This window comes from Poeciliopsis prolifica, unplaced genomic scaffold, assembly GCF_027474105.1.
Source record: "Poeciliopsis prolifica strain line A6 unplaced genomic scaffold, Auburn_PproV2 SCAFFOLD004, whole genome shotgun sequence".
Classification (NCBI taxonomy): Eukaryota; Metazoa; Chordata; class Actinopteri; order Cyprinodontiformes; family Poeciliidae; genus Poeciliopsis; species Poeciliopsis prolifica.
The window spans coordinates 10,741,379-10,768,745 of record NW_026562379.1 but is presented as its reverse complement, the minus strand read 5'-3'; the positions used below and the strand labels follow the sequence as shown (position 1 = coordinate 10,768,745).

At 39.3% G+C, this 27,367-nt stretch overlaps 2 protein-coding genes across 3 annotated transcripts; both read right to left on the bottom strand.

The window, feature by feature from the left end:
- Positions 1-1,048: 1,048 nt before the first annotated feature.
- ywhae1 (tyrosine 3-monooxygenase/tryptophan 5-monooxygenase activation protein, epsilon polypeptide 1) lies at positions 1,049-13,954 on the bottom strand. Of its 2 annotated transcripts, XM_055028516.1 has the most exons (7): positions 13,713-13,954; positions 11,933-12,132; positions 9,727-9,833; positions 6,385-6,591; positions 5,594-5,730; positions 4,160-4,207; positions 1,049-2,238 (listed from the first exon to the last, which is right to left on the bottom strand). In XM_055028516.1, exons 1-6 carry the CDS (start codon positions 13,774-13,776, stop codon positions 4,200-4,202), a joined length of 723 nt encoding a protein of 240 aa, XP_054884491.1. In that variant the 5' UTR covers positions 13,777-13,954; the 3' UTR covers positions 1,049-2,238; positions 4,160-4,199. The 2 variants fall into 2 exon arrangements, with proteins under 2 accessions (XP_054884491.1, XP_054884490.1); XM_055028515.1 differs by lacking the exon at positions 4,160-4,207 and having other exon boundaries at positions 13,713-13,952.
- A 1,662-nt stretch (positions 13,955-15,616) lies between these two features.
- Positions 15,617-27,151, bottom strand: crk (v-crk avian sarcoma virus CT10 oncogene homolog). The gene is made up of 3 exons (XM_055028514.1): positions 26,611-27,151; positions 24,082-24,650; positions 15,617-20,117 (listed from the first exon to the last, which is right to left on the bottom strand). The coding sequence occupies exons 1-3, from the start codon at positions 26,822-26,824 to the stop codon at positions 19,980-19,982; spliced, it is 921 nt and encodes a 306-aa protein (XP_054884489.1). The 5' UTR covers positions 26,825-27,151; the 3' UTR covers positions 15,617-19,979.
- Between the last annotated feature and the right edge of the window lie 216 nt (positions 27,152-27,367).

The window sequence follows — 27,367 nt, the reverse complement described above, 5'->3', positions numbered from 1 at the left end:
AAACTGAAACTGAGGAAGTAAAAGGTTAAGGCCCCTTCAGAGGGACAGAGTATGAACCAAGCATTAAGAATGCTTTTCTGGGTATAAGAAGACAAACGCAAAGATTTTCGTGAGAACTAAGACAGAAACCTGAGCTGAAGTGTTGAGGTGGGGCTAGAGAGTGGTCAGTGTCTTTAAATGGTGCCTTCACCTGCCCCTGTTCATCATACTGCTGCACTGACCACTGCGCTCACGACATCAATGCAGAAACACAAGCATTTGACTTAGCTCTGTCTCAGAACCTGGAACCTTCTAATTCATAGAAAATGTGAGTTAATGAGAATCAAAATCAGATTCTGGGGAAAAAGACGTCTGCTCTGAGTTGGAACAAAAATCCAGCGTCCATTTGCACTCATATATTAAAACATTTTTTTTATTTCAACACTTTGTTAATGGTGAAGTCTGAATGGGATAAAGGGAAGAATGCCTCTGCTTCTTTGTTTGCATCTGTTGGTCTTATTCCTATACGGAGTTAGCCGTTCGTCGGGTAGACTGAAATGATTCAGGATGTATTTTAAAGTCACATTTTATGTTTTTAGTTTGTTAAAATCATAAATAAACTTTTACTTTTCTCAGCAGGGAACAAAGGAAGCTAAAATATTTGGACAAGAATTACATTTATGAAGATTTCCTGTAATTTCAAAAATGTTCCACACAGAACTGACTGAAGATTTGGTTACTAATTGCACCTGAATGCAGCGTAGAAGGACAGGTGTTGAGAAAACCCCCATCGCTGCCATTAGAAAAGCTTTGTGTGGACATAAATTTCCACAATGTGGGAGAATAAAGAATATATTCTGTACTATTCAATATGTTACTGGATTTGTGATGAATCTAAATAAGTTTCACTTTCTGAAGTGAGGAATTATCTAATTTTCCACCACATTTATATAGTTTTTAGATGTTACAGTAGTAAAATGTTCAGTTTAGTAAAAAAACCAAACAAAAACCTGAACAGGCAGCACAAACACTTAGCTGTACAATTATGTACAAAAGAAACACAAAACCAGCTGTTTTAATTTATTGTTTAATGTTAATGCCATGCTGTGTTTCAATAAGAACGTTACAGATTCCCTGTCTGTAGCTCCAGTCAGATATCCAGTAGTACAAATCAGCTCCAAGTTACATATAATGAAGCAAAAAAAAAAAAAAACTAAAACAAAAACAAAGAAAGCAATAAATGAAACAGAGCAAGAAAAGAAAATCTGATTCTAGAGGAGCTTCAATAAAAGCAAGGGAGAAGCAGCAGAAGCTAGCGGGTCGCCTCGTGTCTGTACTGCCCATGATCTCAGCGCTCGGGCAGGGAGCCGGGTCACACAGACACTTTCACACAGGTGAGAAATCTCCCAATGTTTGTAAAGAACCAAACAGCTAGAAATAAGTTAGTGTTTAGAGATTTAGCATGTGTGGACACTTACAGTATTTCAGCACTAAACACAGTCCAGGAACAGCTACAAAACACAAGACTAACTGTAGTGTAAAACATTGAGCACTTCTTTGCCCCACGTGGATATCACACATTCTGCCAAATTCCTTGGAAAAAAAAGACTATCCTAACCCAACAAAATGGGCTCCTGGACTTCTCCAATGCGCCTGTAAAAAGGTCAGATAATCTGTTCGACATGTCACTAAAAACAGAGATAAAATAGCTCCTATAACTAGTATTCAACATTATTAGTAATAAAAGTTAATTTCTGTAATTACATTAAGAAAAAAAAATCTCAATACATCCAGCAACTGATAAAAATATGGAGGAAAAAGCAAAAACAAAACAAACAAAAAAAAATACAATAATGAAAACAAAGAACGTTTTGCAGAACTGCTTGTACCAGGACAAAAAACAGCAAACAGGGACCTCTTTCTTTCTCTTTCTAGCGTTGGACTTCCTTTAATTAAGTGGTATTTAACCAAATGGTGTCAGGGCTAATACAAAAATAAGAGAAAAATAAACTCATCAACTCCATGGCCCTGCTGGGTCAGGGAGCTCCAGAGGTGAGGAAAAGGAAAAAGGAGGGGGAGGCGGCGGAAAAGGAAGGTGGCAGGGAGGAGGAGGATGAGGAAGACAAAGGCAGAGGGAGTGAGGAGTGTGAGGAGGTGAAGGGCAGAGGGGAATCAAGTTGTTGGCTGTTGGTGGCTGTTGATAGTCTCACTGGGCCTCGTCCTCAACGTCTTGCAGTGTCTCTTTGTTCTGTTCTTCACCTGGGGGACAGAAAACACATCGTTAGAGTTGCTCCAAGACAAAACGTCCATGGGTAACAAAAAGATGCAGGCAGGTTTTACATTTTGTGTGCAAGCGTCTCAACCTGGACAAGAAAGTGAAATGACACAGTGTGTAGTTTAATTTTGATGCTCAGGGAATTAAAAAAGGAATTTCAGGGAGAAAACTGCCCCAGACAATGACATTCATTAAATTGTGGAAACAACTGAGCCACCTTGAGTTTGGGAGGTATAACTGCAACAAATTTACAGATTGTAAATTTCTGAACTATCTTGGTCAAGTGGGTTTACCGTTTCTGGACAGAAAACACTAAAGTCCAATCAAAGTCTTGATAAAAGCATTTATGAATGCTCAGCATTAGATGGTGGTTTTGTTTCAGTCACACCCAAAAAGAGTTTCTTGGCTAAAAATAACTAAAAAAATAATTAAAAAATCACATCCTACCTTTGTGTTGCAAACTGTGTTCTGGGCTCAGAGCACTTTTTTTTTGGTGACCAAACAAATCTTGATTTCCCTAAAGATCTCTATGGGGAAAGTGCTTTTTACCCTTCCTGTTTGTCTGCGTCACCTGACCCATTTGGTTCTGTGTGATCTGTCCACACAGACTTTAGTGGATGAGAAAGCTTTACAGAAAGCGACAGAAGCACAAGTCTTTAAATTTTACAACAATAAAAGCAAAGTACCAACAAAGCAGGAAAACAAGTTTCATCTGCATGCTCAGATTGGAACTGCAGTGAAATATTTAATTATCAACAAGTCATTTCAAAACAGCGTTAACACGCTAATGTTAGCCTAGCATGTCAGAAAACAGCTGTGCATTAAAAGTCTTTCATTTTATATGTTGGCAAGAAATCCACTGCTGTCCAGATAAATGGACATTGTGGCATCTGGAATATTACTGATGAGTGATTTACGGTCATCAGCGTATTTTTTTTTTTTTGTCCTTTTAACCCTTTAGCTAGTACCTACACTGCTGCACTTGGTTTTTACTTGTCTGAGACAAACTAAAAAAGAAAACGGTGGAATACTGACTGTCATTAATTGGCTATGAGATGATGTCCAGAGTAATGTAGTTAAACCTGGAAACAGCGAGTGAGCGTATCCTGAGCTAAAAAAAAAAAAATGGCAACACAAAAACCAACACCATGATCCAAAGACGAGATTCAGACCTTTTTGATGGCTGATGAGAAATTTCAAAGGAAAATAGATAATGGCTTGTCTCATCTATTCACATCATGTTACTTGCTCCTTGTTTAGCTTCAACGACTCCATATCAGGAAATGCCAAGTCATGAAATAAATCAATAGCAGGGGTTCCTGATGGAACATCGCCTTTATGTATTGCAAAGAAAGCTTGTATGTTCAACCAAATGCACGATACTTTTACATTTCAATAGTACTATAGAAGTATTCTAACTAAAGACTACTGCTACTTTGTAAGATGCTGAGCAGTTTAACCTTAATCTCAATCATTAATCATTAGTTAATCATCTAAGTGCATGCAGTCATATTCTGTGGCCCAATAAATTACTTGGCAATGCTTCCTGCTTAGAGTAGCAGAATATGTTTAACAGGAGAATTAAACCATTAGAAACGTTTCTGCCATGTTGATTTAGCTTCACAGTACATGTAGAATCAGCATCACATAATAATAATAATAGCAAAACAATAAACCTGTAAATATAAATATATAAAACAATGAATGACTGGATCGGAACTACACTAATGTATTTCTCTGAATGTGGTGAAAAATAGAATAAAACAACATTTTTAAATGAGCCGGAGTGAGAGACAGGCAGGTCAGTGGACACAGGTATTAGTGAGTTTGGTGCAGAGACGTCACAGAAGGCATTTGTGTGAGCACAGAAACAGGTAGAGCAGGGCGTGGGTGAGCAACACTTACAAAGTACAGTTAACATGAGAAATGAACAGCTTTGATTCCTTTAGGGCTCTACAGCAGAGGGAATGAGAGAGAGACAAGAGACATGATGAGCCGTTGGTGAAAATCCCGCTGCGCTCCGTTCACCTGGCGTCACATCAGAGTCAGAGTGGCACTTCTGACAGCTGATGATGAGTTTAATGAATCTGGCAGCCATATTGCATTTGATTTGTGCTGGGGAGCTTCAAATGCAACTTGTTTGGTCATTTTCTTTTCTAATCAATGAATTACATTTTTATTTCAAAAAACAAACTGAACAGAACAGAGTTTAGCTGGTGAGCTAGAATTAATTTAAAATGTCATTTAGCAATCCTGAAGGGAAATTAGAAGTAGGAGCTCTCATTATCTGTACTTCTCCAGTAAGTCATTACAGATGGTTGTATTTGTGAGAAGAATAGTTCTCCTGCAGCTGTCAGTGTTGCAGCAGATCTGTAGAAGCCACTGGCTGAAGTAAAACTGTAGTTAAAGTAATCACTGAAGGCAACATGAACATTACAAAGAGCCACAAAAAGGATTGGCCAATGATGTATGTACCAAATGTTTTTTTCTGATATCAAGTAGCCCTAATTTGACATACATTTTTCATAAAAATGTATTTTTGCAGAACAGAGGAGATTTTTTCTCCTCACATCGATGACTTTGAAGAACTTTTGATTGTAGGAATGTCACACAATTCTGTATGGGTTTGGTCAAGTGTTACAGAATCAAAACATTTGTCTGGATGTATATGAAAGTAAGAAGTTGTGTTATTTTAAAACAATAAACTGACTTTAAATATATTTCCATACGATTCTATTAACCAGCTATATGTAAAAAGGCTATTAATACATAAAGAATGATCTATGGAGTGTAAACAAAAGGAAGCAAAATACATCTGCCCATTGCTTTGATTTATACATTTCTTTGACAATGTCAAAAGTCTTGGCCCAAGACAAAATTTTAAGCTTGAAGCATCAGATATAAAAGAAGAGCTGGGCAATTGGAGGCTGTGAAGGTACTCATCACATCCACCTGCAAAGCTATCATTAGTCCCAACAGCTGCAGTGGATCGCTACAGTTTGTCATTAGAGGAACTAACTCCTTCTCAGTAAGTATAACAATTAACCGGAGTAACAGGTACTCAAAATTCCCCTGAGTGGTTGCAAAGGAAATCTAACCAACATCTGCAATTCTTCATTTCTTTTGGTTCAACAGACTTTTGAGAAATTCTCGTTTTAATTGTGGGAGAATAAAGTTACAACATATTGAATTAACGAAGCAAGAAAACAGGAGATGAGTGAGAGAACTGACCTGTGCCAGCAGCTGCGAGGCAACAAGACGGTAGACAGAGCGGCTCATCGCAGAATCATAAAAGCATGACTGTTAAGCTAAAGAAATAACCGCGCAAGTTTTACTCACCCTCTCCCTGCATATCTGAAGTCCATAGTGTCAGGTTGTCACGTAACAACTGCATGATAAGTGTGGAGTCCTTGTAGCTTTCTTCACTCAGCGTGTCCAGTTCTGCGATGGCGTCATCGAACGCAGCCTTTGCCAACCTGAGCAAACACACTCCTAATTAAAACCCTTTATAGTCACGTCTGAGCCACATTTCTCACTCTCATAAAACATCATATCAGAGATCATGTACATGGGTCAGTGTGGTGTGGAAATATATTTTTTCTATTTCATTATTCAAATTGGGAATACATTTTTTAAACATACATATTTATTCTCAATATTTATGCTGATCCTATTTAAAAATACAGGAAAACAGTCTATTGCAGGGCAGCACAGAGACAGACAGGACAAACAACCAGGCACTCACACCTAGGGAGAATTTAGAGAGACCAATTGACGTAACAGTCATGTTCTTAGACTGTGGGAGGAGGCTGGAGAACACAGGGAGAACATGTATGCAAAGAGGAAAGACCCCAGGCCGGAAATTGAACTCAGGACCTTCTTGCTGCAAGGCAACGGTGCTACCAACTGCGCCATTAACTAAGATATGTGCACTAAAAACTAGACCTGTGTGTTTGCAGAACAGAACTCCATTCTTCCTGTGGTAGTTTTGTCTCAATCTGATCGTCAGTAACAAGCAGCCTGAAGCATGGTGCTCAACTAAAACATTTCATCCTAAAAACAGCTCTGAAGTGTCAGCCGATTTCCTTCAAAGACAAATCCATAGTCCCTCGTTTAGAAGAGACAGTCACCTGCAGGCGCGGTCGGGCGAGTTGAGGATCTCATAGTAGAAGACGGAGAAGTTGAGAGCGAGACCGAGGCGGATTGGGTGCGTGGGCGGGAGCTCCAGCATGGCAAGGTCCGTAGCAGTTTTATATGCCACCAGGCTGTTCTCTGCCGCCTCCTTTCTGTTGTTGCCAGTGGCGAACTCTGCCAGGTACCTGTGGTAATCCCCCTTCCTATAGATGGGAGAAAATACTACAATATTACAAAAGTTGAGAGTGTTAAAAACTACTGACCTACAGATCAGTAGATCAGAAGATAAACATGGAGAAATAAAACATGTTCTGTTTGTGAAACATGGAGCAGGTAGTTTTATGGTTTAATCTTACATTTTAAACAATAGCTAAATGAAGAAGACAGGTAAATCCTTCATAACATAGCAAGACAATGGACTCAAGATTCAAGATATTTAAAGCAACAGAGGAGATCACCAGGATAAAGTTGGAAACAACTGACAGAGGCTGCAGTGAAAGGCATAAAAACAACGATGAAGAGAACTGACATCAGGGGTTTATAGTTCATCTGAAAATCTTGTAAAGTGTCATTAGAAAACCTACAGCATCAGCACTGAAAACCAAAAACTGTAATCTTGGCTTTAGTAACTACAGAAAAGAAGTTTGGCATTTAATACTGTTTTTATTGTTTTAATTTTATGACTTTGTAGTTATTTTATACAGGAAATGTGTGGACTTTTAATCCATATTTTATGATTTTAGTCTGCATTATTAACTCTCCTGCTCAGGGACTAAAGATGGAAACTAGTTCAAGCTAAATCTGGTGTAAAGCATCTTTTATTAATGTTTTTTGCACATTGTCTAAATTTGATCAATTTTATGCAAGTTGGGTTTGTAGTTAAATATTTCTTTATTTCCATTTATACAACTCACACCCTCTGACCCCTCATGAGATGCACTGAACAATTGAAATCAAGGCTAAAGTTGTGATTCCTGTTTCATATTTTTTAGATTAAATTTGGACCTGCTTAAATTGTTGTATAGCTTTCTACAGTCTAATATGACAAATGAATGAAAAGCTTTATGGCTTCTGCTGTCAGTGAGACGTTCCAATGAAGTCCAACACACATCACTACTCTGTTTTCTTTCTGCCTGTTCAGATTTAGCAGAAGGTTTGGCATTAGGCAGCAACTTACATCGGAAGGCCTTTTGGCTTGTTCAGCTGCTTTCAAATCTTAATGGTGCAATAAACCAGAGTTAAGAGATGTATGCTTAATGAATATGCTAAAGTTTCCTCTGTTACTGGAGCATGGGTCAAAACTCTTACAACAACAAACCAACTGTGCTGTAGTGATAAGAATCTAAACAAGTTTCAAGAAAGCATCTCCTCTCTGCCGCTGTCACAGTTCCCATGAGAGCAGCTGAACCAAGGAACCGTGATCTTTCAAGGCATCTGATGTTCTGGAAAGAACTGTCCTGCAGCACCGATTCAGCAGCTTTCCGCATCACGCCTTAATAAGTACAGCCAAAGTCTAACGGCAACTGTGAGCTTTGAGTTTTTAACCCAGGGAAGGAGCTTGAATGGTGACATGCCTGTAGTCATGATGGGGGACAACACAAGTCTCACCTGAACAGACATTTTGGAATGTAATGGTGCTGTGGGTCGGATCAGAACAAGGTTTTTCTGAGGCCTTTGTTTCTAATCATAAACTGCTGGTAGATCATAAAAACAAAGCTGAAGTATCAGCCTGTGTATCTGTACTTTACTTAAGTAGCTTTAATAATGGACACTTTCGACTTTTATTCCACAACATTTCACAGTAAGTATCTGTACTTTCTACTTCATTACATTTTTTCTACAAAATCGACGCGTTAATCGTTACAACCAAGTTTTTTTTTTTTGTTAAAATGTGAAGTTCAGGGACTTAACAAGGCGCTGTAAAATCCAGGCAAAAACGTGACTTACTAATTACGTGTGTCTGTTGTCACCCACAGGCTCCTCCTTTTTATCTTGTCTTGGAGCTCCAAGACATTCGAAGTGATGTCCTCTGAGCGGGAGAAGATGTCTGTCTAATCGTCAGTAATATAATTTCGCTACATAGATCATAAGATTTGGCGACATGTAAAATCAGCAGCGTTTCGCTGACCGTGGGAACTTTGTCCAACTTTTAGCGTCACTTGGAAAGAAGCTTAAAGATAAGCTATGAAAGATAGCAAAGCTACCTGTACTGAGACACATGTTGCATCAGCAATTAAAAAACATTGTCACTCATGCGCTTAATTATTCTAAGTTATATAGTGATCACAAATGATCCAATTCTTCTGGATGGATATTTACTAAGTCCTTGAGGATTGAACTCTCACAGAGCCACTCTGTATTCTTGTGAGGCTCTGCATACACTGTAGTCCCTATTATTATTTTATTTAATAAAAAAAAAAAAAACAGATTTATTTAATTGGCAAATAAAGAAAACAAGAACATATGCTCATTGCTCTTTGTTTTCGTCACCTGTCATGGTGACAGACAGGGTGAGAAAAGTCACGGTGCTCCTTCTGCTTGATTACTTCTTGCTTGTTGCGACTTGGACAGTGTTCACAGATGAGTGTTGTTTACCATTGGGGCATTGCCTTAATTGCTATGTTTAATGGAGAATACAGTTGTGGTTTCTGACATGGGTGATATGGACAACCGCCCAGGGCTTTATCTTTTTAGGGATGGCAGGAGACCACTGTGGACTGTGGCACAGAGATGGAAGCAAAGCAGAATGAAGACGAGTTTGAATTGATAATGATACTGCTTAAATTTATTTCAGTTCTAAGAATTTAATATCTATGTGTTTTCATGGGAATGTAAACTTTCAGATCAATTTGAGAAGCAATTTTTATAGATTAATTTTATTGTGTCATGTAGCCCGGGGAGGTGGTCTTGGTCTTGGTCACAGGTTACGTGGTCTTGACTAGGACACTGCTACGTGGCTCCTTGGTTGCATGTCCTCCCCTATCCAATTTATTTTCATCCTCTTTCTGTGGGATTTCTTTCAAAATAAATGCCATTAGTGGCAAAAAAAAGTGAAGTTCATGCTATGTTAGGACAGGAGACAAGATGTTTCCATCCTTAAAATTATGATACATGGAATTACATATCTAATTCTTAACTGTCACAGAGTAAACACAATAAAAACATGCTTTATCTGTAGCATTGTTCATTAAAATGTCACATAGCTGTTGTATTAAAATTATGTACAATAGGTACACTTAATGGCATTGTATTAGCAATTAGGTAATGCATTCAGCAAGTACTTTTACTTTTAATACGTAAATATTTTTAAAAGCCAGTACTTTTTTACTTTTACATACATTTTGTTGTAGAAGACCTTAGACTCTCCCATTGCTGCAGAGGGGAGTAGGTGTCTGTCCAGCGCGTCCAGGATGTCACCACAGATTGACTTCAGCTCCTTCTCCACCTGCCAGCAAACACACAAGAAACAGACCCTCACAGAAACCGTTTCAACAGCATTCTTACGACTTGAGCTTTTCAAAGGGGGAGAGATGGAAACAAATTATAGGCGCACCAATTGCAGCTTTCTGGCTAAATGTTGCAAGAAAGTTGATGAGTTGCCGACAGTGAGATGACTATTGCGAACTGCAAACACATAGACCTGAACTGGTGGGCTGGACTGCTGGTCAAAGCTCCCTCTTAGCAGAAGGTGATAACAGTTGATCTAAATGCCTTTGCCAAAGTAGATAAAATCAGTAGTGAAGATCGGCTTCACATGTAAAAAGTAAATAAATATATATATTTTTTTTAAATCGGCCGATGACCGATTTTCCAAGATTAGGGAAATCAGCACCGATAAATCGGGTGGCCGATAACTTGGCCACCCACCTTGCATCCCCAAAACAAATGCAAGGTGGCAGAAAAACACCAAAAGATAAACTAACATCTATCTAGGCCAGTGGAGTTCAAACTTTTTGCCATTCGGTCCAAAAATGTCAGTTTGAGTACTTGAGGGCCACGTTCTTTCATTAAAACTGAAAATTTTATTTATTAAAACACTGTTTTTTACAATACACCAAACAGACAATATTTTAATAAGGTAATAAAGCAAAGAAATCTATGTTTTGTAGAAATTAAATCTGTAAATCATCATTGGTCCAAATTTAAAGAGTATTGAACAGCTGCTGTACCAAATGACAAATATACAATTACTAAAATTTTTGGGGCTTATTATACTCGTTTCTTTTTTTCTTTTTACGTTCGGCAAAAAAAGGTTGAGCAACACTTGCTGGTATCAGCAAATTGTAACCAATAAAAACATAAACACTGTTTATTAAAAGAAAAATACTTTATCTTGCACCTAAATAAATGTTTAAAATTTTATGTGTCTGTAAAATTAATCAAAAATTCACTCCATTCTCAAAGTGTTGACCAAGGGGCCAAACAAAATCATCCAAAGGAACGCAAATTGGAAATTAAATAAGAAAGCGCTAATTTTCATTTAGAACAAGCACATGGTAGCAGCAGGTATTTCTTCAAACTCATTCCCCCTCATCATGGAAATGACACAAAGAAAAAGATGCCGCTTTTAAGTTGAGGGCTATCGATCGAAATAGAGCCGCTGCACATAAGCTCGGCGTGAACGAGTCCAGGGTTTGGCGTTGGAGACACAAGGCTGCGTCTTTGTAGCAGATTTATTATTTATTTTCCTTGTGGGAAACCGAGAGTGGTGGAGATACCAGCGGCTTATATATGCATGCTTCCAGGTTTTTTTTTTTCAAACGATTTGAGGGTAAAGTTTATAGTGAGGTGCGCTCTATAGTCCAGAAAATACGGTAATATGTTGTTCCTGAAATGCATCAACATAGCATTCCTTCAGTGAATTTGAACCAAGTGAATATTAAAGAAATTTCACCTGAGGAGTTTTGGATAAGACATATTGACAGACAAAGATGTTTATTTTAAATAAATATAAAATGTACATCTTTTTGAACAGTTTTGGCTTAATTACTAGTCACTGCTCTACATATTTGGGTTTTTGTATTTTCAGCAAATGGCTTTCTTTTGAGACTGTGTACTCCAATGAATTAACCAATTACTAAATTAGTTGACAAGTATTTCAATAATCGTTTTGTCACAATTAATCTGATTAAATCAATAACATTATAAAAGTCCTGCTTGAAGCTTTCCTAGACATTTATATAAATGAAACTGGGATTCATGAGCTGCAGTATTATTTCATGAAATGTTTTCTCAAATGGAATAGAACAGTGACTCTGGAAATGTAGGTGTACTCAGCTTGGCATGCCATTAGATCACTGTCTGCAGCCTGGCTGCCTCTCCCAGCATAATAGCTGCTCTTATTCCACTTCATAAAAGCATGAGAGAGTGCAGGGAGGACCCGGCAGCGATGACTCAGACGCAGTAAGGTCCAGTAGCTGCCCAGCAGCGTGCATCATTCACCGGAGATTGTGATCTCACAATCACCGGGGCAAATCACAGCTGCTCTTACGTGACGCGGACAGGCAAGAAAACGAATAGGCAGCTTCCTCCTGCCGTGTTTACCGTTTGCCTGTATTCCCGGATCATCTTCAGCTTCTCTTCACCGCCCTTGTTCTCTTCCCTCTGTTCGATACTACTGATTATCCTCCAAGACGCTCTCCGAGCCCCAATCACGTTCTTGTAGGCCACCGATAGTAGGTTCCTCTCCTCCACTGTGAGCTCCACATCCATTCCTGCAACCTTTTTCATAGATTCCACCATCTCTGTTAGAAAGGAAAAAAAAACACTTTACAGAGCTAAAACTTTCACCAACAGTTTATAGCCTTTGGATCTTAGAAGGATCGTTCATAATAAGTAGCTGATTGACAGGATATCCGCTGTTGGTCACCTATGCTTCATGACACAGTGGCTTCATCATCATACTGAAAGTGGTTCAGAAACAAGCATGACTATTGTAGACAATTGGCTGAACCAAATTATTTAAAAGGGATCAACGTTGCTATAATGTGACATGTTTGTGACTAATTTAGGTTGAGAGACTACATCAGCACAAGACTTTTAGTAGATAACAGGAAGGAAAAACTTGCTACTTTTTATTCTTTTAGAGCTTTTAGCCTCTGTCATATGATAGGTTAGGAGTGGGTGAGGGTCTCTGTTTTCTAGGGAAAATACATGGAAACCGTTTTTTGCTTTTTTGAGAATACTGAACATATTTGACGCTAAAGATGGTATGAAACACGATGAAGCAGGCAGACTAGAATCAAAAACAACATAAAGATGCCCATCTTGCATGTTCATATAATATAAGAAAAAAATTGAGTCATCAAGTTGTTGCTCTGCTCTTTCTATTTATTCAGACCAAGTTTGTGCTTTTATACATTTCTATTTGATCTATTTCACCTCTTTTACACTAATTAGTTTAGCTGTGAGCCATTTATTTTACTATAAAAGATACAGAAAAATTACTTTTAATGCTTCACCATTCAGCAACATGTGGATTTAGGTGAACTTTTAGGAAAGGCAAAAGTAACTTTCACTACATTCCAGTGAGATTACAGTTTAGCCACCAAACCATAAATCACCCCCCCCCCCCAAAAAAAAAAGAGGTCTCGGTCCAGATCCTGTGAATGAGTCATGGTGCATTCACTTAACGTTGCCGGGCAACGAGTGACCGGTGGCAAAGAAACCCGTCCCAAACAGCCCCCCCTTTAACGGCCAATAAGCGGCTATGACAGCGGCAGGTTTGCACCGGGGTGAAGTCGTCTTCTGTGATCGATCCGCGCAGCTCGCTCGCAGGAAACACCCCACCAAAATGAACAGCTGCGCTCCCACTCCCACTCAACAGGCTTCATGCGGCTAATCGTGCATTGTAGCTAGCATCGAGCCAATGTTGGAGCAGATGAAACTGTGAGAGACGTTCAGCTCGGTGGTTTTATATCCTGGAGATGCTTATATGGAGCTAACAAGTGGAGCTGAAGCGCTCAGATCCAGAGATAGCGTGGGGCATGGGGAGGCAACCCCCCTGACAGCTCACGCTTCACTGATCCGCCATTTTGTTGTAGCCACATCGCTAATGCTAGCCGGAGTCAACAGCATTCCTACGATATTATTGAAACCGGCGAGCTTTGTGGCGGTTGGTAGGGATTTAAAGCAACGTTACTCTCATTTAACAGTAATAAATGTGGCATGTCAGTAAATAGCTGGATAAAAAGCGATGGGAGTAGCAGAGTTAGATCATCTTTACCTGCCCATAGCTATCACTTCAGCTAGTGTTGCTTGAGGGGGGAAAAATCCGAGATGTGAATGCGTCCCACTCCCGGGCGGCCCCTAGACTCTCACTTACCGTCATATCTTTCTGCCTGTTCGGCAAGTTTTGCCTGATAAACTAGGTCTTCTCTCTCTCCCATTGTCGAAAAAGATGAAGGGATAAGATGTCAAGTTTTCAAATCAAAGTGTCAGTTCTCTAACGAGAAGTCACGGTGCTGTGCCAGGTCTGTCGGCGGTTCCTAGAAACCAACTGATCGATGAGGAGTGTTCCGCCCCACCGGCAGCGCTGTGAAGGGATAGAAGAAAGATGGCAACCGGTCCCATCCGGGTACTAGGGACACGGACCACCAAAACGTTCTCTTTCAGTATGGCAGGCCATTTTAACACATTATCTACTGCACTTTATTTGTAGACAGCAAAGTGTGACATCCAGCCTTGAAAGGGATATTCCAAAATTTACACAGTGAAAACTGTGACAGGAAATATATCTCTAAAAGTACATTCAAATGGAATATATCTAACAGTCCGTGTAAGTGAGCATTTCTAAATATATGGCAAACGTGAAAAAAGGGCAGCAATAATCAGTAAACCAAAGTTTCCGGTTTGTGAAAAAGTACTTGCCCCCTAAACTAAATAACTTGTGGCAGCCTTGGGGGGGAACAGCTACCATCAAACATTTGTGATAATGGGTAATCAATCTTTTGGATCTCGTGGTGGATTATGTCTAACATTAACATTTGTTTGATCATCTGGAATGTTTGAGGAAAAAAAAGGAAAACAGAAAAAAACTGCAAAGTTCAATTGTTTTGAGAAGAAGAAAAAGCATTACATGTGGCTGAGATTGAAGAATTTCATTGGAATTATTGCATTTTGGTCAAGAGCATATAACCATTCCAAAGTCGCTCGACTTTCTGTAAAATGACTTTACAGAAAGTCATTTCATTTACTTTCTGTAAATAAAATTACTCATTTACAGAAAGCCATTTCTATAAATCACTTTACAGAAATAAACATCTGTAAAGTCATTGGCAGTATGAGATAAACAATTTTTAAAGTCTGCTTGATATAAATCCTGACTGTACTAGTTTTCATCCTGGTCAAGGCATTCAAGAAGAATTTGATTCTCTGATCAAAATGAACTTCTGGACCCTGCAGTTAGCATACTCTTAACCATAGTTTTAGGCAGTAACTCATGTGTGGCAGGTTTTTATTAATCACTCCGTGTTTACACATAGTTTTCAAAACTATACTAGCAAATTTCTTTTTACATTTTACATAACAGCTTGCAGTTTCAAGAATATTTTTATTCAACAAATATTTCCATCTGTTTTGCAAACTAAATTTCTAATTATAGAAATGAACTTTTGATTAAATCCTGACTGATGAGTTGCTACTTTTGGCTTCCATCTACCCTGCTGTTTTTAGATTAATTAATACGTGCAAGGTAAATATCTGCAAGGACTCCTGGAAATTTTCTACAGCAGTGGAAAATTTGCAAACCACTGTCAGATTTTACCTACAATGTTGGTAGAAGTTGCTCTCGTCAAATCTTTTAATTCATTTCTACCCACAAAATGTTCATGGGCAGAAATGCAAAGATGCACACTCCCATAATGGACAATCTAATATAATATAAGGATATATATATAAGGGTTGGATCAGGAAATTTGGATCAGTAAAAATGTTTTTTGCCCATTATGGTGCTGTATTAGTAGTTGTAAGCCACTACCTCCAGCTGAAACCAATGCTTTTTGAATATCGACCAAGCTGCTTTTTCTTCTGCTCAACTTTCCATTAAAATGTTTGCATTCAGCACTTTTGTCTCAGCCATAACATCCCTTTAGTAAAAAATCAATTTGTGGTCTTACAGAGTTTACTACTGTTAGTTTTTTGATGATAATATAATTTTCTGAGATGATTCCAAACCTTTTATAGTTTTTCACTAAATTAAAAACAGGGGAAAAGAAATCTGCAAGTCTGTCATTTTTCATAGGTTTGACTTTATTTACTAGTATATTAACACATTACATGCTACTGAAAATAAAAAGGTAATTTCAATTGTCTTGAAAGAATATAGTGTTATAATAAAATGGCACATTTCGATATTACACAGTTTCCACTGGCACTCTGCCACCTCCTTCCTTCTTCTGAAAGGAAATGAATGACTTCATGCAGGGCTACTAAAAAAATACTTCTTGGTGGTTTCATTGGCAACACAATTTAGACGATGAGTTATGTGGCAGAGCACCTGCTGTACGCAGAGTCAGAGAAACAAGGCGGATTTGATCAGAACCACACACAGATAAATGGACTGTATTAAAAGCTGGCAGTAAATAAAGGTTTCTCCTCTGAGTCACTACAATATTACAAGAGCAGAAAAAAAAAACAGAAAAGACAAATAAATGAAGGCAGGATAGAAAATTAGGTCAGAGAGATGTCTGGGGCCACCTGAAGACAGATAGCATCATAATACAAACGGTGCATTTAGAGAGGCGTGAACATTTATTAGCACCCCTGATAAAGATGTGTAAAAAGCCTTAAAATAAACCCAGCGTTTTTGAAGCAGCACAAGATCGCTCTGAAGTAATTAGAACAAATAACAGCCTTTAACTTGAGTGCATTCATTTAGTCGGGGAGGAGGTTCTCCTCTTAACAAAGCCACTCCCGAAAATCCCTTCAAAACGAAATGAAACTTAAGAACCTTAAACCGTCTTCAGTGGCATCTTGTGTTTCCATAGCAAATGCTAGATGTTTGTGGATGAAATAAACAATTAAATTCATATTTCAAATAAGAGGGATTTTTAGCTTAAAATGTCAAACTGATTATTTTTGGATTAATTGATTAAAATAACTCCAAAAGGTGGTTAATAGGTGAGGTTTTCTTTTCAGATTCTAAAAATTGAGGAATTATAGGTAGAACATTTGTTTCAGACAATTGAATTTTTTTTAATCTTCAAACTCAAATTGTATACATTTTGGTTCAGTTGTGGCTTAATTACTGCTCAGTGTTCTTTCAGCAAAATGGTATTTTTTGAGTCTGTATGCTCCAGTTAATTACTCGCTTACTAAATTAGCTGACAATAATTTGAATAATTGATTCATTGCTTCAGCCCTAGTGTGGGATTTTCTTTAACGGGTGTGGAAAACACACAACAAAAGTACAGCAGTGGATCTGTGATGCTATCAGGCTGATTTTCATCCACAATAATCCTTTTTTGGTGAATTTCCAAATTATTAAATGAAAGCTTGTTGGTTTCTGATGGGAGACTAACAACAAAACCGTTACACACAGGATTATGATTAAAAACATGAGACATTAACAAAAACTAACTGTCTTCCATGTTCATCTTACATTACTAACTAAAAATGCCCATTCAGACTTGATACCATCGAATTTCTCTCGCCACTCAGTAAATACACTGAAATTAAAGGTTTGGGAGTAGAAAGCATTCTGAGGTATTGTACACATCTTTACCAGAGGAATCCCTCCACCCCTTCACTGTCATCAGGACATGCAGAACATGGTCCCATCTGTCCAAATGTTGCTGCAACGCCATCTGCAGGTGGCTGCTGCACCACAACAGAGAAGAGGAGAGGATGAGTTCCCACAGGTCACGCTTAAAGGTTTTCAGCTTTTGTTCACAAGTCTGCGTCATGATAAATAGTAGCGCTGATGATTGTCACAACAAAACACCTTCCTAAAGGGGCAAAAAACATCATGAACTACAAACCTCAAAGAAACTGTGAAAAGGAAGAGGTAAAACAATAAAAAGATGCTTGGGCCTGTGCTTTGCAACTAAACAGAACTTTTAAATGAGGAAGAGCAAAACAGAAACTAATAAAATAATAAAAAAAAGAACTAACTTGCTCAAGAAGTTCACAGAAGGCTTTAAAACAAGAAGGACAGGTACCAAATAACACCACTTTCTCCTTCCTTTGACACACACGACGAGACGTGGACACACCGCCGTCAGCTTTAGTAGGGTAAATTCAGTGGGCTGAATGCAGAACGCTAACATGATAAGACGGTTCTAACTAGAGTGGCTGGCAGCCTCCTACATTCAGTCTGTTTTACTTCAATTGTGTCCATCAGAGGCAGAGTGAGAACATGCGAGGGTCGGTCAGTTCCTCTACCACAGAGATGTAGTGCCCTCCCAATGTTAAAATCAAAGCAGCTATGAAGACAACTAGTAAGATATAAACAATACTCAGCATGAAATGAGAACCACAGTTACATCATTCCATAACAATATGTTCTATGAATCCTACAAAGGACTACTTGGTGGTGCGTGGTTGGAGGTGATCGGTGGAGCAAGGTTCAGGTGAGAGAGAATGTAGTGTTGCCTTTATCCCCACCTCGTCAACAGTCTCGCGGTTTCTCCTTTGCGACTACATCCAGTTGCTCTTACTGTAGCTGCTGGTTTGAACTTGAGTGTTCGATACTCCATTTAACCGAGAGTTCTACGCCTTCATGTCTTTTTGGAAACGGTTTGCTGCTGAACATGAGCCCTGCTGCTTCAGTCCTTCAAAGTCAGGGGTTCACGCAGGATATTGCTGCATTCATGGCCAGTAAAGGAAGGAGTCCTTCAACAATGAAACAGAAAACGCCTCAGGTTTCCGTTCGTTTTCATCAGAATTAATGCAAATTTAAAGTAGAGAAGTATCGAGAAATCAGCTGACAAACAGAACTGACTGACGATGGTTTCCATACTGAAAAATCACCAATCTTTGGGGTGGATGCTTCTATAGACGCAATGTCATTTTTATACCAGCCCTGTTTAGTCCGCTTTAATCAAACTCTAATTTGTTTGCCTAGAAGTCCGATTGGTTTGCGGAGGTGTGAATGCACAGTCAGTCACTCTGATGCGGGCCAAAAAAGCAAACTCTGTTCTGGCTAAAAACGTAGGTCTCAGTTTGGCTGAAGTGAAGTCTGACGAGATTTGAATTCATAATGTGAATGGAAGCGGACCGGAGACCGCACAAACACAAGAAGTGCACAGGGCATTCTGGGTAAGTACAACCAAAACAAACGTGCGATTCTCACGCTAGAAGAAGAAATGGCTCATGGTCTTTAGCCAAAGTCAAAAGAGAAATACTACCACTGCAGACTTTTCAACCGATCCATCAATAAATTTTAATTATAAAGCACTCTTCAAACTAAAAGCAGCTCAAAGTGCCGTGCAACTTAAAAAATATACTGGTAAGGAAAATGTATAAACTGATCACTACATTTTTACACTGAGAATTTAGAAAAACTCAGTGTAATACATACTGAGACAGTTGTTCTTGTCAAGCTAGCTGAGCTAAAGGCAGCTCAATACGTCAACTATCATCGGTTTCTCTTGTAAAACCGTTTTCCAGTGAATGACATGACGTCATCTCTTCTCCTAATATTATTTCTAATGAAAATGGCAGCCTGAACAGAAATACATCCTGTTTTTATTCTTAAAGTTGCTAAAGAGAAGCTAGAATCAGCTAAAGTTGGTACCAGCAGGTGAAGTTTTTTAAAATCAAGATTGGTGAATCTCTACTTCAAAAAACTTCATGAGGAAATCTGAGTTCACACAAATGAAGCTGGAAAGATAACATTGGAACTGTGAGCATATTTAGATTAAAAGGACTTTTTAAAAATAGGTTTAAAATTGAGACGGGAATGGGGAACTGACACCTAAAATCTGTCTCCTGAAGTTCCATCTTCACATGGATGCTGAAGATGCAACAAGAGAACTAAAATAATTTCTCCTTATTTCAATACATGAGGATTTGGATGTCAAAAATTACATTAAATCACTAAAATCTTTGAGGACTCATGGAAACCAGTTGTTATTAGAGCAAACGTTCTGTTTTCCCATCTGGCATGAATGCAGCCTGAGTGATCCTTAGTGGAAGATAAAAAATAAAAAAATGACAGCAGCCATTACTGGTTTCCACACAGGAAGAGGAAGTGGTTGAACGCTACGTCAAGGAGTCTCCTTAGGAGCGAGCGTCGATAAGCCGTCCACGGCAGGAACGAATTACAGGGAGCGGTCGCCGAGTCCGTGGAGCAGCGGAGGCAGGTTCATCTTCTGTGTTGCAGTCTGGGAGAGCAGGAAGGACGACGAGGAACAGGAGGTGATTATTAATACAAGTAGAAACGGATCACGTGAGGGTGGAGGGGGTCCGACGAGGGCCTGCTTTGTTCTTCGCGATTCCCAGAAACTGTACTTGGTGTGGCTAAAAGCTCAGGGAGGAAGAGGAGGGTGGGGGGAGTGAGCAGGATGGGTGGAGAGGGAGGAGGTTGAGAAAAAGAGAGGTGAGGAAGGGTCTAGTACTAGTGTCCAGGTGGTAGCGTGGCGGTCCGCCCTCAGCTCAGTTCGTCCTCGGCGCTGTGCTGGTCCAGCAGCTTCACGTGCGTGAAAGGAAAGTGGCCATGCTTGCCTTTACATTCGCCCTCCCACTGGCCGTTCACGTTTATTTTGGTCACCTTCACCATGTCGCCCACCTGGGAGGGAGAAAGAGAGAAAATGAGGAACAGAAACACGTCAAACAGAGCAAAGATCTGAGTTAATACGGTAAAATTCAAGCACTTTCAAGGTATGTTTTCACACTTTTCCAAAACCACATAATACAAATGAACTACAACAGTTTCAATTCACTATTATATATATATATCATTAATATTGATAATGTCTTGTAATAGTATTCTACATCCCATAGCGGGGATAAGGTAAACTAAAATATAACTAAATTAAAAAAGGTTTCCTGCCATTTAGCTTATAGGAATATTTTTGGTAATTCTAAATGACCTGAAACAAGAAAAGTTTAACTTCAGACAACGAGGGAAAAATGAGTGTATCTTTTTATCAGGTGTATGGAAATATCTGGGTTCAACTGTAAACAATGCTTTCCATATTTAGGCTTTTATTCAAACATCATTGCACAAAACTGTGCACTTTTCAAACCTGGAAAACATCTACATGAAATTGAATTTTTTCAAGCACCTGTCTTGTATAAAACCGGCATGTCGACGTTTGACCTGCACAGGGAGAGGAGCGGCTGGTCCTGCACCAATTAACCCGAGCAAACAAGTGCTAGCAGACAAGTACAAAGTTCAAGTCGACATTGACAAGAGCAGAAGAGGAACAATCCGATAACTGAGAGTGACGATGACGATACCTGACAGGAAATGACAGATTTCCGATCAGATCACGTGTTAAGATTCCTCACAAAACTAATTTCTACCCTTTAACTTTTGATTTATTTTACGTGTTACGACCAAAATGTTATTATGTCTTATTAGGATTTGCAATAACAATGAAGCAGGACTAAAAATAAGATGTATGCCTGTCTACACATCCAGTGTTTAATTCAAGATTCAATTATTTTTTATTGATTTTATAAATAAATAAAAAATTTTATAAACAAATTGTAAAAGAAATTGTTCTGTGATGAGCCTCAATTAAAATTAGTTAATTGCAGGGTTAATCGATTATTAATTATTAATTTGTAATTAATTGATGGGAATTCATTTTAATCAAAAATCACATGTCCACAAAATAAATATTTTCTATTCAAAAATCCTTTTGCTGGTAAATTATTGAATAAATAAGACACGTGAGCTCAGCAACAAATATATATATATTTTTCCAGAGTTGTGTTCTTTAATAAATTAAAGTCGATTGCTCTTTGAGAGAGCGAACTTGAATTATTATTTCATTCTCAATACATTAATTGTAGATGGTCTTAAACAACATTATCGCAATAACTACCGGAACAATTCCAGCAATATTTGTTACTGCAACAGGCCTGCTGATCAGTTAAAAAAAAGTATTTTATAAACAGACATTAGATCAGGAGCAGTAATTCCACTGGATTCAGAAAACCTACAACAAAACCAGTAACTGGCCTCAACCAAACGCTTGTTAACATTTCACTAAAAATAGAAGAAACATTAGCATTCATAGAGAAAGTTAATCATCTTTAAAAATGTTTCAAAGTAGCTCAAGAAAACATTAAATCTGCTGCTTATTTAGATGCAGCAGATTGAGCTGCACTCAAAAGGTTGAGCTGCAGAGCAGCATTCAAATAATTAGAGATGTAAAATTAAATGTAACACTGTGGATGAACTCTGCCAGTGTGTTTATAATTTCTTAGTAACTATTCAGCCTGTTTGCCTGACTCGGTTTAATAACAATGTAGTCATTATTGCCTGGAAGCTTCACTTCCAGGCAATCCTACTCATGGTGGAGTGACCGTCCACTTCTGGTCACCTTGTGTTTTACTGAATTATATGCTAATATATTCCACTACCAGTACCTCCACTCTGACTTTATGTCAGCTAGAGGTCGTAATTTACTGCGACATGGTCTCTCTGTCTGACTGGTCGGGTCATCAGGGGAGAACAAGAACAAACGGTTCAAGCTGCAGATTTTAAAGTTTAACAATGATTTTGGTTTTCAATAAAACAGTCCGAGGCAGAAATATGGCTACCAGACTCCAACCTGTCAGCAAACTTTCAAACAAGGCTGGAGATAACTGTTTGTTCACTGATGGCAGGAAGTTTGACTTCCTTTGCAACCTTTGCCATCACCAAACCATGATCAACTTTACAGATTCAAAAACTGGTAGACTGTTAGAAGAAAACTGAATTTTGAATCACAAAAGTGTAATTCCTGTACATTCATAGCAGAGACCCACTTGCAACTAAATGATAAGCTGTAATAAAAAAAACTCAAGGAAAAAAAAAACTACTGATGCACTGAACCTTTTTTTCTGACTGATTTTAGGTTTTCTTTGAGATCCAACAGTAATACAAGAGAAAAAGCCCCAGATGTTTTTAATAAAGTAGTTTTGAATTAAACAAAAATTACAAAAGATTTTTCCAAATCATACAAAGCACATGTTCTTAACCCTCATCTGATACTTTGGACAAAAGTGTACTACAGTACATGTCATTTGCTGGTGCATTGACAGAAAAAAAGATAGGAATGCTTAGTTTTAAAGCTTTTAGTTCAGGATTTCTAACTGCTATATATGGTTATCGTCCATATCAGTCATTTTGTAGCCTGTTTTAAAAGAATAACTACAGAGTGGAAGAAATCATTTGTAATCCTACACCCAGATGGAGATTTAAAGCAAACGATGTGGATTAGCAGAGCTTAACATCACCTGATAGTACCATCCAGGATGCATTACTGTGGAATATCTTTTCTGTTGCCCAAAAATTGAACTGCTAGTTTGTCATGATCGCCATAGGACTAGTATACAGTCTTCAGTCAGAGGCCTCTTCAGGTACATTGGAAGACTGACTGCTACCGGAGCATCACACATCCACAATAACACTTTGAAGATGTTTGGATCATGATAATGAGGTAGAACATTTAACTTCCCTTTGAGAGATATAAAGTATTTGCAGATTAAATAAACTTGAGAAACAAAATGTTCAGACTGCCAAGGAACTGTGGACCTGCAGTTTGAGTGTTTCTCAGGTGAAGCAAATGGCTGAAAGCATTGGCTGGTTCTGCTTGATACCCCATGAAATATGTAACATAATAAAAAACTGCTTTCAATTGCTCGGTATAGATCTTTCAATTTTGTTTTTTGGAAACAAGGAAATGTGAGCTACTTATTAACCACTCAGTGCCAGCATGCTGAGTCACTCCGGGCAGACTCCTGTTGGATACAGGTTTCTTTCCACAGAACAACTTCAAACAAATTTGTCCTGTTTTCAACCTGGTAGAAGACTAGCATAAAGAAAAATGAGCCACAAGCACATTGCTTGTGCTTTGTCAAGACACAAAGGGCCAAACACTGGCTCTGGATGTGCAGCCCCACTGTCCAGCAGCGGGGCGTGGAGCGGGGAGACAACGAGCACATTTCGCCTGGCCTGCCTGCTCATCCCACTCCAGGCTCAGCCGGATTCCAGGCTTCACAGAAACCAGAGGAAATGGTCCTGTTCCCAAACACAAACTATTTCCTTCCCCCGATGACCTGCTCTGTGGGAGCCCCGCTCTCACTTCCGCTTCAGTTGAACAGCCCAGGCACAAAGTGCAGCTTACCCAGCATTAGGAGCATATTTTGATAGCATTTGTAAGATTCAAAGCACCACTGACGCCATGTTAGATGGAGCAGATTTTGAGTGAAATGGTAACAGTTTTGTTTCGCTCGCTTACACAAATACAGGGTTTATTCTACGTGTGCATGGGCAGATAAAAACAATGATGGACAGCACTGTGGTGTGTTGCACTACTTAGCTTGTTTGGTTTAGCACAACTTCTGATATGTATTCTGTGTGTTGCAAGACTTCTTGGTTCATGGGAAACAGACTACTTTTTTCTAATGAGGTAGAAACTAAAGATCAAAAGAGAATGAGCGTTTCGACAACATGCTAATGACCATCTCCTGAACTGCAGGTAGGAAGAGAGCAATAAGATCAGCGAAAGACGGCTCTATGACTCGATATTTACCTCCAAGGCCAGGGCGGTCTTGTCGTAGGCATTGGGCACCCTCTTCTGAATGGCCCTGGCATAGACTGGTCCGTTCTGGAGATTCGGCAGGGGAGTGGGCTGGGCATACTGGCTGGGGTCTCCTGTCAACGGAGCGCCGGACTGAGCTGCAGAGTTGTCTGAGTTCCCTGCAGGCGGCACCGCAGGCACGCCGGCCCCGGCCACCGCGCTCGGAGACGCCGGTCTGAACTGCTCCACGTACGGGACTGGAATCATCCCCGTTTTTCCTTCAGAGTTCTGGGCGTTCCACCACTGCTCCTCAGGCTTCTCCAGTACTCTGAGGATGTCCCCCATCCGAAATGGGAGATCCTCCTCGTCGTTGCCAGGGAAGTCGAAAAGCCCCCGGACGTACTCATCTTCCAAGCGTGCCGGAGGTTTGGCCACGCCTCGGGCGGAGCGGGGATTTTTGGACTTGTTCATGGGACCTATCAAGGTGGTGGTGTCCAAGTAGTGGATTTTGTAGAACTCGAGCAGAGCAGGAAGAGACTCAAACTCCTGGTCACCAATACGAAACTTGTGGGGAGGCGAACCTGGTCCAACACAGGAGAAGGAGGGAAGGTAGAACAAATTTTCATTTACACTCATTTTATTTTCTTTTGGCTGAAACAATAGACACCTGCTCTAAAGCAAAGTCAGTGTCTGAGGTCTAAGACTGTCGCAATCAATCAATCGCACGATAATTTAAAATGAGCTCAATGATTTCTATTCTAATGATTAACTTCTTTTCCAGAAAGATCGTTATCCATTTATTTATGGCTTTCGTTGTGCTGTTGTGTTTTATTTTGGATACTTAAAATATCTTTCAGTTCCACTATTAAGCCTTGTTTACAACATTAAAGTTTATCTCTGACAGGATGAATTTGCATTTTTATACCTCTATCCATACCTCAGACATTAAGGTTATTGTTTATCGCAATAACTTCTGGGACAATTTATTGTCCAGCAAAATACGTTATCATGACAGGCCAAGTGAGGTCCTGAACAGAATTTTCTTCTTTGTTTTGTTACAAATATATAACTATAATTTGAATGTAACTACAAATCCAAAGTTGAGATTTTTGAAATGACCAGGACTCTTGTAGCGGTTGGTTTGCTTGTACCTCACGCTGGCCCTGCTTCGTTTTGATATGCAACACGTAGAAAAGGTGGATCCAAACTTGTGTCCAGAACTTTGGTTCTTTCCACAAAAACTTTGAATCCACTTGTGTTGGTATACATGAATCCTCAGTTCTTCCAAACTTGTTTTGTTGTTGTTGCATGTTTATTACATACATTTTAAATATACAAAAAAACACATAGAAAAACAGAAAAAAAAAATGAATTATGAAGTCTTTATCAACAAAACTGTCCTTCAGAAAAAGGTCTAGTTGAGATCAAAACACTAGAGTGAAGAATTATGTCATCCAGTTTTTGGTAGAAAGAGAAAACCTTTAATCTATGATGCAATTAGTTGATTTATTGTTTATTGTGACAGGCCAACTAATTACAACCCATTCCAGGTGGACAGCTTACCTACAGTAACCCAAACAAATTTGATTTAGATCAATAAAATCATCACAGATCATGAAGTTTGACATTAAAATGCACCCCAAATGCTCAAGAATGGGCCGGCCCTGTTGATGACGAGTTCACAAGTGCAAAAGGCAAGACTATTTCTGTAACTAGTCATGATGTTGGTGATTTCCAGAGTGACCAGGAAGCATCTTGGTTTCCTTATTTTATGTTTTTCCCTCAAATGTTGAGGAACAGGTAGGTCTATTGCAATAAGAGATAAATGAGTTAATTGCGTGATAAATGAAAGTGAACTCAATTTTTATTTGGATGATTTATTTATTTTTTTCTCTTTCTCTCTTCTGCTCCCAAAAACTGGATGATGACAAAAGTCTTCATTGGTCTCAACTAGTTTTAAAAGACAATTTTGTTCAAATAGACTTTTTTTGTTTCTCTTGTTTTGTTTATAGATATTAAAAATGTCTTGCAGTTCCAGTTGTAAATGTTTATTACAATTTAAAGCTTATTAATCTTTGAGAATGTGTTCTTTCAACATTACTATTCCAGTACTTGAAAATGGTCTCAAAACAACAATATTATCGTTTATTGCAATAATTTCTGGGACAATTTATCGTTCAGCAAAATTTGTTATTGTGACAGGCCTGGGACAGGAGCCTTAAGCGTCAAAACTAATATCATTTGAAGTTCTTGTGAACATTATCTGCACTTTCTGGAGGCATATTTATCTCTGCGCTGCAAATATTGCTCAATCTGTTAATGAAACTATATGATTTATAGTCACCCATCTCTAGACACAGTGATATGCTACAACAAACCAGATTATGATGCGTCTCATTGTGCATGGCCATCTATATTCCCTATGCTGGAAAAAGAGTGGCACTATTCCGCCTCTTCTGTGGTGCAAGTCATGCAAGAATGGTCCCATCGGTGGCACCACCGTGCACCGAGCCCCTCCACGCCCCCTCTCCGTGCTCTTACCTGGCTCGGGCTTTCGGCTGTTCGTGTTAATTATATAATGCGAGACTCTGGAGTTCTCCGACACCGACAGCACGTAGTCGCCGGGGCTGGTGATGGAGTCCCGGACCAGAAACACGCCGTGCCGCTGCCCCTGCAGCATACACACAGTCTCCGCTCTGGTCAAGCGGCCCCAGTACCAGCTCTCGCGGTCCGACGCGTCAAATCTTCCGGCCATGATCACCAACACAAAGCCGAGGCTTTACCCGTGGCCTTCCCTGCTCTCCCTCCTGTTATCCACAAGCGGAGCCTTCAACTCATACAAAAAACTTTAGCGCCGAGAGCACGTTCAGTAAACGGGCGACATCCGCAGCTGGCCGTGTGGGCTCCAATCCGCAAATACTGGAGGAAAACCGCGCTGTAAAAATACCTCCGGTGTGGTCTGTGGTCAGCCTGCTGGTCTACCAATCATACAGCTTGTGTCAGAGGCACGAACGTTGCTACAAACCAGCCGCTGATGACAACTAACTTCAAAAACTGAAATGGCGGATACGGGAAAACAAAAAAGGCCCCACTCACCGGAAGGGACGTAGACTTTGGACGCAGAGCACGCACGACGTCAAGCTCCATACGTCATGATAAATAGATAAACACAAAGTTATTGAAATACGCTTGCAACTTTGTTGTTTCTCATACTCTCTAACTGTAAAAATTATTTTTATATACCGGAAAATTTATTTTTCTTTTAAAATGCTAGACTTTGTAGTGGTTGACTTCGTCA